This window comes from Rhinoderma darwinii, chromosome 1 (genome assembly GCF_050947455.1).
Source record: "Rhinoderma darwinii isolate aRhiDar2 chromosome 1, aRhiDar2.hap1, whole genome shotgun sequence".
In the NCBI taxonomy this organism is placed as follows: domain Eukaryota; kingdom Metazoa; phylum Chordata; class Amphibia; order Anura; family Rhinodermatidae; genus Rhinoderma; species Rhinoderma darwinii.
Window position 1 is genome coordinate 219,185,659 of NC_134687.1, and position 13,466 is coordinate 219,199,124.

Sequence of the window (13,466 nt, forward strand, 5' to 3'; positions counted from 1 at the left end):
CTAATGAATTTCTTAATGCCCAACTGGGTGTGTTTTTTTACTTTTGACCAAGTGGGCATTGTAAAGAGAAGTGTATGACGCTGACCAATCAGCGTCATACACTTCTCTCCATTCATGTACTCAGCACATCGTGATCTTGCTAGATCATGATGTGCAGTCACATACTCACACATTAACGTTACTGAAGTGTCTTGACAGTAAATAGACATCGCTTCCAGCCAGGACGCGGTCTATTCTCAATCCCGACACTTCGGCAACGTTTGTGTGGGACTTACAGCACAGCGAACGTGATCTCGTGAGATCACGCTGTCATTTACAGTGTGATCTCGCGAGATCTCGCTGTAAATGACAGCTTACAGCGAGATCACGCTTGCTGTGCTGTAAGTCCCACGCAAATGTTACCGAAGTGTCGGGATTGTGAATAGACATCGCGTCCTGGCTGGAGGTGTGTCTATTCACTGTCAGGACACTTGAGTAACGTTAATGTGTATGTGACTGCACATCATGATCTAGCAAGATCACTGTGTGCAGAGTAAATGAATAGAGAGAAGTGTATGACGCTGATTGGTCAGCGTCATACACTTCTCTCCACAACGCCCACTTGCTCAAAAGTAAAAACACGCCCAGTTGTTCATTAAGAAAGTCATTAGCATAAAGCTAAAATAGGTCATAACTTGGTGAAAATTGATCGTTTTTCTAAATAAAAAAACACTGCTGTTACCTACATTACAGCGCCGATCACATTATATAATGTGGTGACAGAGCCTCTTTAAGTATATACTGCAATTCAATAAAATACATTTTGGCATTTATTGTGGGATTTAACTTGAATAATAGTCAAGTGTTTCCTTTATCTGTGTTTTATAAAGGGAAATTGTGAACAAAAACCTTGACTGACTTGAACATTTCCTTTATTGCCATGTCTGGTGTGTGAAGTGTGGCGTACATGAGCACCGGAGAATATAATATAGACCCAGAGCCACTGACTTCCTAAGAATAGTCTACTCAAAACCATGGTTGATACGTCTTCCCGGTGTTGGGGTATGTGCACACGCTAGCTGTCATTTACGTGTGAAAAGGCAGACTGTTTTCAGGAGAAAACAGCTGCCTCGTTTCACACGTAAATGCTCCTCCTCGCATTTTGCGAGCTGTCTGAGACGCTCGTAAATCTTGAGCTGTGCTTCATTGAGTTCAATGAAGAACAGCTCAAATTACGTGGCAAAGAAGTGTCCTGCACTTCTTTGCCGAGGCAGTCCATTTACGCGTCGTCGTTTGACAGCTGTCAAACGACGACGCATAAATTACAGGTCGTCTGCACAATACGTCGGCAAACCCATTCAAATGAATGGGCAGATGTTTGCCGACGTATTGGAGCCCTATTTTCAGACGTAAAACGAGGCATAATACGCCTCGTTTACATCTGAAAATAGGTCGTGTGAACCCAGCCTTACTGTTTCTGGTTTTTAATCTGGCACCATAAAAGTGTACTATAATATTGCTGTACTATTTGAGGATTACCTATGCAATGTTAAAGGGTTTGTCCAGGCCCGGGGCGGTTTTTCATCCTGCTGACCTATCCACGGGATAGGTCATTAGTATATGATCGGTGGGGGTCCGACACCCGAACCCCGCACCTATTAGATGTTCTGGCTGTACCCGGGCAATGGAAGTTTTGCAGTGTTCAGTGCTGGAAGCTGATGGCTCTATACACTGTATAGCGGCCGTGCTGGGTTACTGCAGCTTTGCTCCTAGTCACTTGAGCATGGTGTCGGACCCCCACCAATCATATACTAATGACCTATCCTGTGGATAGGTCATCATTATGAAAAGCTGCCCCATGCCCGGACAATCCCTTTAATTATTTATTCAGTACCAGAAAGCGTACTACTACTACTCTTTGTCTTAACGAGACTAACAAATAAGCTTACTGTAATGATGGGGGTAGGGAAACAGACAAGTGAGCCCTAATCTACCCGCCACTCAGTCCCTGCATACTTGCAACGACCCGCCCTAGGCGACGGGGTACAACTGGGCGACGGTCCTTACGCTCAATAAGTGCCCGACAGACAAGGGTACACAGAAGCTAAGGGAAATGGGGCAGATGCCCACGGCAACACCGTGAGCAACGAGTGGTGAACGAGTCGAGTGAAACCAGGAGTGTACGAGGTACCAAACGCAAAGCAGGAGAGTAGTCAGTAAGCCAGGGTCAATATGAAGCAGGGTCAAATAGTTCAGAAGCTGCAGCAGGGCCAGGAAACCAAACGAGAAGAATCACAAGCAAGGAGGAACAGGAAAGGCAGGTATAAATAGACAGAGGGCGGGAGCTAGTTCCGTCTGGCCAGGCTGTGATAGGCTCTCCCACTCCTAAGCCTGCCATCCTGAGTGGTGGAAGATGGAGTCAGTCTCACAGACATAGAAGCAGGTGCAGACTGATTACCTATGGGCGTTGACACAGAAGCTGTGCCTGGCAGATCCTTTACACTTACAAACTATAATAGGGGTCTGAAAGTAGCAACTGTAGTCACCTATGGAGTTATGAAACTAAGTCTTCCGTATCATCTTCTTTATTTTGACTTCTCCCTTTTTGTCCATGAGTGGTTAGCACTTGCAGCGCTGGGTTCCTGTGTTCAAATCCAACCAATCCAAGGACAGCATCTGCATGGAGTTTATAAGTTCTCCCCATACTTGTGTGGCTTTCCTCCGGGTACTCCGGTTTCCTCCAACACTCTTACATCGTACTGATAGGGACTTTAGATAGCCCCAATGGGGACAGTGAGTGAGGACAATTTCTGTAAAGTTTGGCTGGGCAATTAATGGAAAGATAACCGAAATTCAGCGCAATTAATCGACGTTATCTTGTGCATTTTGGTTTCTGCAATTATTTTTTACCGGTTTCATCTGTATCTCTGTCTATGGGAGCATTATACTGTGTGTTGGCAGCTATAGGGGCATTATGCTGTGTAGAGGGCAGTTATGGGGGCGTTATACTATGTGGAGGGAAGTTATGGGGGCATTATACTGTGTGTAGGGCAGTTATGGGGGAAATATACTGTGTGGAGGGCAGTTATGGGGGCATTATACGGTGTGGCGGGCAGCTATAGGGGCATTATACGGTGTGGAGGGCAGTTATGGGGGCATTATACTGTGTGGAGGCAGCTATGGGGGCATTATACTATGTGAAGGGCAGCTATAGGGGCATTATACGGTGTGGAGGGCAGTTATGGGGGCATTATACTGTGTGGAGGGCAGTTATTGGGGTATTATACTGTGCAGAGGCAGCTATGGGGGCATTATACTATGTGAAGGGCAGCTATAGGGGCATTATACTGTGTGGAGGGCAGTTATGGGGGCATTATACTGTGTGGAGGGCAGTTATGCGGGCATTATACTGTGTGGAGGGCAGTTATGCGGGCATTATATTGTGTGGAGGGCAGTTATGGGGGGCAATATAGAGTGGAGGGCAGCTATAGAGGCATGATACTTTGTGGGGGCAGCTATGGGAACATTATAATGTGTGGGTGCACTGTGAGGCAATATACTGTGTGGGGGCAGTGTCGGGGGGTATATTATATATGGTAGTATACCTCAGGCTCGGGATAAATATAAATTCAATGGCGTAGCATGCAAAATGGGGCGTGGCCTAAATAATCGTTCATTAATCCTAATGGAGGTTACATGTTCAATTAACTGTGATTTTGATTTAGGTCATAATCGCCCAGTCCTAGTGTAAAGCGCTGCAGAATGTTTTGGTGCTGTAATGAAAACAAATATAGTCATGGCCTTACGTCTACTTGGATTAGCATACATGCAGTCGACTCAGGGTATGTGCACACACACTAATTACGTCCGTAATTGACGGACGTATTTCGGCCGCAAGTACCGGACCGAACACAGTGCAGGGAGCCGGGCTCCTAGCATCATAGTTATATACGATGCTAGGAGTCCCTGCCTCTCTGCAGGACAACTGTCCCGTACTGTAATCATGTTTTCAGTACGGGACAGTAGTTCCACGGAGAGGCAGGGACTCCTAGCATCGTACATAAGTATGATGCTAGGAGCCCGGCTCCCTGCACTGTGTTCGGTCCGGTACTTGCGGCCGAAATACGTCGGTCAATTACGGACGTAATTAGTGTGTGTGCACATACCCTCACACATCACATGTATTGCTAGCTTTGAGGGTACAAAGTGGAAGAGATTACCTTAACTGAAATGGACAACTGATTCTCAAAAGGAAGCCGTCCAGTAAAGAGCTGATCACTGTGGGTCCATTTGTTGAAACCCCCAGTGTTCTTCCTAATAAAATAACATAAAGCGGTTCTGTCAGGTCTCTATCTGAGCAGCATAGGATAGAGGGGAGATCCTGAGATTGTGGATGTATATTTCTTATGATTTCGATTCAGTATTTTCATAAGAAAAGGTGTCCAAATGCTGCCAGGACTCATGCAGAGAGCCTGTGAGTCCTGCTTTACCCCCCCCCCCCCCCCTATATACAGTGATTTGACAGCTTTTTCTGCATGACTTTGTATGCAAGGAGAGCTGTCAATCACTCCGAGCCGAGTGTACAGAGTCTGTGCTGCCATACAGGCCACGTCTGATGCCGAATACACGGAGATATTGATGGAATCTAACAAGAAATCTCTTTTGTCTTTTAGCAAAATCAGAGACACACTAAGGTATAGTTTAAACCCCATGCACCTTTATGGCAGCCTTTTTACAGCTCCATACAAAACACAGCTGTAATACAGCTATGTGCATGAGACCTACCTAACTTGTCTCACACAACACTTCTATAGGGAATTGAACAGGACGAGTAGTCTTGTAAACCTAGACTAATTAAGAGAAGAGTGGGCAAGGGTGGCATATGTTCATCTCCATATCTTTGCACATTCCCCACTCAAAGTGGATTTTTTTTTTTTTTTTAGATGTTGGGCTTGTAGTCACTATAGCAATAGGCTGCAAACATCTGAAAAATCAAATGATTAGTTTAAAATAAGCCGTTTGTTACAAATCAAGTTTATTTATTTACATCTCTATGGAAAAGGTATCATTTGGAGATCCTTTTCCAAAAAGTTGATGTAGTTCATCATCAATGCGCTGTCCCTTTTTAGATCGGGAGCACAAGTTGAATAAGCAGTTCTTTGACTTGATGTACATTCATTTGGATTACTGTATCCAGTGTCGTGCCAGGAATCCTTTTTGTTGGTCTAGCTTTAGTGTGTGTGTGTGTGCCTTTTTAATTAACTTCAATTAGCAGGGTGACCAACGTTACTTATGGAATAGCATAAAATATCACACAAGTTGATATATTTATAGCAAAACGTTGGCATAAAAGAGCAATTTAATTGTTGGACCCACTGCCGATGGAAAAGTACAGGGATTTTATTTTTCCTGAGACGTTCAAAATGTGCAAATTGTAATCTAAATGCACACGACCGTAAAAACTCCCGTTATTACGGGTCGTAATTACAACCCCTAATAACGGGCTCATAGACTTCTATTGGCGACGGGTGCCTTCCCGTTTTCTCACGGGAAGGTGCTCGTGCCGTTGAAAAAGATAGAACATGTCCTATTTCAGGCCGTAATAACGGCACGGACAGTCCATAGAAGTCTATGGAGCTCTCGTAATGACGGGTGGCTACATGTGTGCACCCGTCATTACGGCAGCGTTGCTAAGCGACGTCAGTAAATAGTCACTGTCCAGGGAGCTGAAAGAGTTAACTGATCGGCAGTAACTCTTTCAGCACCCTGGACAGTGACTACCGATCAGTATAAACCTGTAAAAAATAAAAATAAAAGACTTTCATACTTACCGACAACTTCCTGCTTCCTCCAGTCCGGTCTCCCGCCCGTTGCCTTGGTGACGCGTCTCTCTCGACATCCGGCCCGACGTCCTGGATGACATTTCAGGCCATGTGACCGCTGCAGCCAATCACAGGTCAATCACAGGCTGCAGCGGTGACATGGACTGCCGCGTCATGCAGGGATGTCGGGCTGGATGTGAAGAGAGGGACGCGTCACCAAGACAACGGCCGGGTAAGTATGAATTTCTTTAACTTTTATTACAGAAAAGGCTGTCCCTTCTCTCTATCCTGCACTGATAGAGAGAAGGGGCTGCCGATTAGTGCAGTGCTATTTTGCCGCCAAAAACGCGCTCGTAAATACGGGTGGAATACGTGTGACACCGGATCCATATTTACGAGCACGGGTTCGTAAATACTGGTGCAAAACGGGTGGAATACGTGTGACACCGGACCCGTATTTACGCCAGTATTTACGGGTGGGAAAAAATACGGTCGTGTGCATGAGGCCTAAGCAAATTATATGAAAAATAAACTCTCCAGTGTTCGGTCTCATACACATGAACGCGTGGATCAGTGAGGTACAGAACCGAAATACGGCTTCCATACTGTACCCGAAATGTTTTTGTTTATTTTTTTTCTAAATTACAGAGGTATTCTCCCCTGCCTCACTGAAGGATTGCTTCTGCCGTGTCCCGGACCCTTATGGACTTTGTGTGCTGACATTGTCCCAATAAAAACAAAGGGTTTTCAGGACAAAAAGAGGATGGCTGCAGCCACCCTGAACCGGAGTACATCCTTCATCCGTTTTTTTAATGTTACTAGAATGCAGTTTTTGAGATATATTATTGCGTCACCCAGACATAAGGGATCTGAGCGTGTTTTATGAACACAACAGATAAGGTTTCCAAATACCTGAGTGGAACGAAGGTTGAAATGCATGACTGCACCAATGTTATGAAGAAATGTTGTGCTGGTGTACTGGGTAACCTGGCCTTACTTGACAGGTCAAAGTTATATAGTCTGGCATTTTAAATTGGTTGTCCCACGATTAAATATTACATATCTCTGTTAGATGATGCAAAGTCTATCAACTTTTCAATTGGAATAATTTTTTTTTTTTTAAAAAAAACAACGCTCCGTGTTTAGATATTGCTGTTACATACTTGTTCTGGCGCCCCCTGGTGTTTTTATGATTTTCTATTAATATGTCCACCCAGTGGAGTCACACATGCCCAGTAGCTCAGTCCCACAGACTGGATCCTCCTGTACATGGGCAGTGGTGTGATTCCTGCAGTGCCCTAGAAGCGGCTTCTAGGGGTTCTGTGAGGGAAGGGTGCCATACCGGGTATGTAACAGGATATCTAGGCACAACATTTTTTTTAAATATTTGTTTTTTTCATATGTACTTGTAGTTGTATCTACTTGTAATTCCATTGTTGAAATGTTTCTGATTGTTATTGCTATGGAATTCTGTGTTTTGTTGGGTCATTTTACAGAAGGATGTAAGAAATATAGTCTTTACTTATAAAATGCTACCGGCAAGCACTTGGGGCCCATAGCACATTCAAGCCCTTCAGAGTGCTATTGACCTATACCAGTGGTCCCTGATCAGTGGCTCGCAACCCCCTGCTGTGTAGCTCGCCATAGAAACGCTGAGTTATAACCATATGCTCTTACTACAATAAGACATCCACATTACCAATATTACAGACATATCCTATCCCCAGAAAAGTGCCACTTTAAATGTGGCTCACCAGGTATAAAAGGTTGGGGACCGCTGACCTGTACATATCTATCCATATCTCATCTCCTACAGGTTCAAGAACTGTAAGTGCTGTTCCACCACTTGAACTTGAATGACAATACTTTGCTATGCAGCGTTCTTATGTTAATACTTGCGTTCAATGTGTACATTTTGCTTTTTAGTCACCCAATGATGACCTCAGAAATCTGGCCCTCTCTGGACATGTTGGGTTTGACAGTCTTCCTGACCAGCTGGTAAACAAGTCAACTTCCCAGGGATTCTGCTTTAATATACTATGTGTTGGTGAGTTAACTTTTTATTTTGTGGTTACACCCATATTATATGTGCCACTCTTCTGTAACAGAAATAAGAAAGCTGTGTTATGAACTGTGCAGAGTTGCTGCAGATTTTGCATGTATTTTTTAGGCCGAAACCAGTAATGAAACCTAAACAAAAGAAATATATAATGGAAGGACTTCTACTGTAGGTCTTCTCCCCAAGATCCAATTCTGATTTTGGCTTTAAAAATGCATACAAAATCTGCGTAAAATCTGCACTGCGTGAACAAGGCCTTAGGCGGAGTTAACATTTGCGAATTTGTTGCAGATTTTGTTGCAGGTTTGATGCAGATCTTACACTTTTGCATTGCAAAGGGTAAAATCTGCAATGAAAATCTGCAACAAATCCGCAATGTGTGAACTCAGCCATAGGGTCTAAACTGTATGGACTGGCAACATATGTTTTTGCACTTATTTTCTTTTTCAATTTTTTTTTTACCGTTTTCCAAAAAGACAAATGTGCATTTCCCCTCTGTATTATTTCCACAGTTAGAATGTCCAAAATATGGAGCTAATGTTAGACATTGGAGCTAGTTGGGGTCAATGCACACAATGCGGGTTTGCGCGCGGCAAATCCGCAGCGTAATACAGTACCAGCATAGTCAATGAGATTCCAGGAAATCTCATGTACATGCTGCAGTAATTTTCGGGACTGAAATTGACCTGTGGTGCGTTTTTTAGAATCCGCAGCATGTCAATTTATCTTGCTCTTCTGCTTGCGAATTCCATCTAGTGCACCAAAATCCGCAGCATGAAAACGCGCCAAAAAACGCATCAAAACGGAAAAACGTATCGAAAAAAACACGTGTTTTTTTTCCTGCGAATTTCTTGCAGTTTCCTGCAGTTTTACTGGATAATTTCCGCAGCAAAATACGTGTGCATGTAGCCCTAAAGTGCAGTGCAAAAGTTGTTTTTTTAGTGTTTATTTTATTGCATTACAATCTGGAATTAAATTGGCGTTTAAATTAGATTTTATGTAATGGACCTGACCAAATAGTCCAAAATACTACAGTGGAATGATAAAAAAAATACCTTGTTAAAAAAAAAAATTAGCACATAATTAAAAATGTAAACATTCTGTGTGCATATGTATTCACCCCTTTTACTATTAACTGGTTGCCGACACAGGACGAGAATGCTTGTCCTAAGCAGCGAGTACTTCGCGCATTAGGATGAGCATTCTCGTCCTGTGTGACAGACGTCTGTGCGCGCCATCGAGAACGGGGCAACAGCTGTAATACACAGCCACGGCCCCGCTCTGACAGCGGAGAGAAGAGAAACCTCGTCTCTCTGCCGTTAACCCTTTGAATGCCGCGATGAAATCGCGGCATTCAAGGAGAGGACTGCACTTTGATCGCGTCACAGAAGATTACTGTGACGCGATCAAAGCCCACAACTTGTATGGCCAGACAGCCCAGGGTCCATTGAAGGACCCCAGGGCTGTCTGAACATATTTCTTGTTGTTAGGGCATACTTGTTAGGGCATACTGAGGTATGCCCTAACAACTGCCTGTGTACAATCAGTAATAAGCTAATGTACTGGCATATAGATCTATGCCAGTATATTACAGTTACAAAATAAAAATGATAAATCCCTTTATGGGATTAAAAAAAAAAAAGTAAAATGAATGTAAATTTTTTTTATGATAAATAAATAAAAAGTTAAAAAAATACACAAACACACATTTGTTTATAATAAATAAACTTTTTAAAATAGTCCCAAAACAGGAAATAATATAGACAGATTTTGTATCGCCACGACCGTAACAACCTGTACAACAAATGTATAACATTATTTAGGATGATCGGTGTGTGTGGTGTAAAAAAAAAAAAATATTAAAACTGCTGCAGCACTGCTTTTTTTCTGCATTTTCGCCAAAATAAAAAGCTATAGAAAAAAATGGTACCTACATAAAGTACAACTCGTCCCGCAAAAAACAAAGTCTCATACAACTACGTCGTAGAAAAAAATAAGATTTATGAGCGTCGGGATGCAAAGATGGAAATCTAAAAAAATTGCTCTGTCCTCAAGGCCAATATTGGCAGTGTCCTTAAGGGGTTAACCCACTAAATAAGGTCTGGTCAAACCAATTAACTTCAGAAGTGACATAATTAGTTGAATAAGGTCCCCCCTGTGTGCAGTCAGTGTCACATGATGTCAGTATAAATACACCTGTTCGGAAATGCTCCTGAGTCTGTAACACCACTATGCAAGCAACATGAATACCAAGGAGCTCTCCAAATACGTTAGATGTTCAAACTTTGAACACCCCACGGAGCACCATTAGATATATTCTAACAAAATGGAAAGAATATGGCACAACGAAGAACGGCCGCCCACCAAAACTCACAGACCGTGCAATATACCTTTAAAGTGGTAGGCATGTTGCCCCCATGCAGGTAGCGCCACACAGCCCCCTTGTAGGTAGCGCACCACACAGCCCCCTTGTAGGTAGCGTGCCGCACAGCCCCCTTGTAGGTAGCGCGCCGCACAGCCCCCTTGTAGGTAGCGCGCCGCACAGCCCCCTTGTAGGTAGCGCGCCGCACAGCCCCCTTGTAGGTAGCGCGCCGCACAGCCCCCTTGTAGGTAGCGCGCCGCACAGCCCCCTTGTAGGTAGCGCGCCGCACAGCCCCCTTGTAGGTAGCGCGCCGCACAGCCCCCTTGTAGGTAGCGCGCCGCACAGCCCCCTTGTAGGTAGCGCGCCACACAGCCCCCTTGTAGGTAGCGCGCCACACAGCCCCCTTGTAGATAGAGCGCCACACAGCCCCAAGGTAGGGAGCGCCATAAAGCCCACAGCCCCTTGTACGTAGTGCCACACAGCCCCCTTGTAGATAGCATCCCCCTCTCCTGAAGATAGCGCCACGGTAGCTCCCTGAAGGAGGGGAATCCCTGTGTGGCCGGGGATTCCGCTCCTGGAGCGCTCCGCTTGATTTCTCTGACACACACCACTGACAGCTTGGAATGAACGATGTTTTAACTGAAAGTACAAAATAATAATAAAAAACTTCATACTATCACTAACAAATAAAAACACACTGCGGAGACATTCCACTTGAAATGTATTTATGGATTTTTGTATCTTTTTATACATATTCTCATTAATGTTTCCTAACCATTGTTTTATCCATTATTATTTTTATATTATTCTGTAAAAAATGCTTATCCATATTTTAACCTACGATCCTTATCTTTTATATACCTTTAATATGAATGAAAAACTGTTGTTTTTAAATGAATAATGTTTATACTTCACTGCCGTACCTTGCTCACACAATTGACCTTCTGACCTATGACCTAACCCGGTAGTGATTTCTAGGCCAGCTATAAATGCACAGTCATCATGAATAGACCTAACACTTGTACCTAACCTGACGAAGAGGCCGGTACGGCCTTGAAACACGTTGTTGTTGTTGTACAAATAAAAGCAATTTTCAGTACAGCTGCGCCCTCGGATATTCCATTTTTTATCCCCTTATCTCCTGCATATATGGACAGTGACATCAGGGGAAACTCCTGAAGCGGAATCCCCGTCCACAGCGTTGCCGACGCTGTGACCGGGGATTCCACTCGAGGAGAAGCTCCATATATGGACAGAGACATCAAGCGGAGCGCTCCAGTAGTGGAATCCCCGGCCACACGGGGATTGCGCTCCTTTAGGGAGCTACAATGGCGCTAGTAGATAGCAAAGCAGAGAGATACCTCCCTGCTCTGCTATAGTGCCGTTGCTACCGTTGTAGCAGCTGCTACAACGGTAGTGACGGCACTGAGGGAAGAAGCGCCCGGGCGGAAAGGCGACTGCTGAGTTGCCGGGCCCGGGCGCTTTTGAAACAAGCAGGGGAAGGAAGCCAGCGCAGCGCCCCCTTCCACCTGCTGGAGTGATGCGCCCTGTGCAAAGGCACAGGTTTTACACCCCTAAGGCAATCGCGGGGTGGCGATGGTTGCTATGGCTGCCTGGGCGCCTAATGAAGGCCCCCAGGTCCGCCATCTTTGTGCTCCTATTAAGCGCTCCGGCAGGGCTTAATAGAATCCTGTCAGAAAGACGATATACTGCAATACATTAGTATTGCAGTAGACAAAAAGAACAGAAGATTGGAGCACCACTGTGAATAACCGCCTAACTAGGCTGGTGCAAAGCTTCAGAAATAAAGGAGTGACCTCTCCTTATTTACTAGATATCCCAAAAAAAGAACATGAAGCAGCACTCAAAAAAAGGAAATTTATTCATCCAACATAGGACCGCAACGTTTCACCTCCTCTATGAAGGCATTTTCAAGGCTTGAAAATGTCTTCATAGAGGAGGTGAAACGTTGCGGTCCTATTTTGGATGAATAAATTTCCTTTTTTTGAGTGCTGCTTCATGTTCTCTTTTTTTGGATATTTAGTATTGCAGTATATAGTGCAAGCGATCTAACGATCGCTGGTTGAAGTCCCCTAGGGGGACTAATAAAAAAAAAAAAGTAAAAATTTGTAAAATAAAGTTGTTGTTTTTTATGTAAAAAAAAATAAATATTAAAAGTTCAAAAAACACCCCTTTTCCCATTTTCCCCCTAGAGCATAGTAAACAAATAAATAAATAAACATAATTGGTATCGCCGCATCCATAAAAGTCTGAACTATTACAATATATTATTTAACCCGCACGGTGGACGCCGTAAGAAAAATAAAAGTGTAAAGTGCATGTCACTTCTTGAGCAAACGGCCGTAAAAAACTCTGCGAAATACGTGAGTTGCCCAAAAAAAATGGCTGAAATTCAGGAGCTGTTTTCCCTTGAAAACCGCTCCGTATTTTCAGAGTTTGTGTGTGTGCACATACCCTAAGACTGTGTTGTTTTTTTGTATTTTTTTGTATTTGTATAGCATTAGTATAGTAGGTGCACTTACGCCATAGCAATTCCAGAGGCGTAGCTAGGTTCTCCAGCACCCGGGGCAAAAATTCAGTTTGGCGCCCCCCCCAACCTCTTTCCCGACATCTCCTTCCCCCTCGCCATGTTTGTTCTCTCTACTAATCAATGACGTGTCATTTATTTCCACAATTTTTTTATGTAACTCAAGCATAAAAACATTTATACATTTTACAAGCAATATAGTTCTATACACCCCACCAGAACCAAGTTCAGCACATATATACAGCACCAGAACCAAGCTCAGTACATAAATACAACACCAGCACAAATACAGCTCAATTTAGTGCAACCCCTGCCATATAGGTTTGCACTAAATTGTTTCCAGCTCCCAGCATGCCCTGAACAATGGTAAGGATATGCTGGGGGTTGCTGTTTAAAGAAAAAAAATCATATCATCATACCGCCCATCATTTCGCTGCAGATTAGACACTGACTACAGTACTGATAAGAGGCAGAATGAACACTTACATTAAGTGACTCACCGGTGACGTCTCAGATTCTAGTTCTTTTTTTCCATCCGGTCCAGACCTCTATGATGACTTCTCCCGGTCACCGCCCATTTCTGCAGTTTGTCTTCAGTTTCTCACTTTTCCAACATTTCTACCCCTATAAACAAAGATAAAGTTCTCATTATACCACACACTATGCCCCTAAATATAATAGCGCCACACACTGCAC

At 43.8% G+C, this 13,466-nt stretch overlaps 1 protein-coding gene across 7 annotated transcripts in view; it reads left to right on the forward strand.

The window, feature by feature from the left end:
• SEPTIN11 (septin 11) overlaps positions 1-13,466 on the forward strand; it is a 124,825-nt gene that overhangs the window by 36,067 nt on the left and 75,292 nt on the right. For all 7 annotated transcript variants that reach the window (XM_075861657.1, XM_075861694.1, XM_075861665.1 and 4 more), the window contains exon 2: positions 7,728-7,848. In XM_075861657.1, the coding sequence (XP_075717772.1) occupies positions 7,728-7,848 (121 nt within the window). The remainder of the gene's footprint in view (positions 1-7,727; positions 7,849-13,466) is intronic.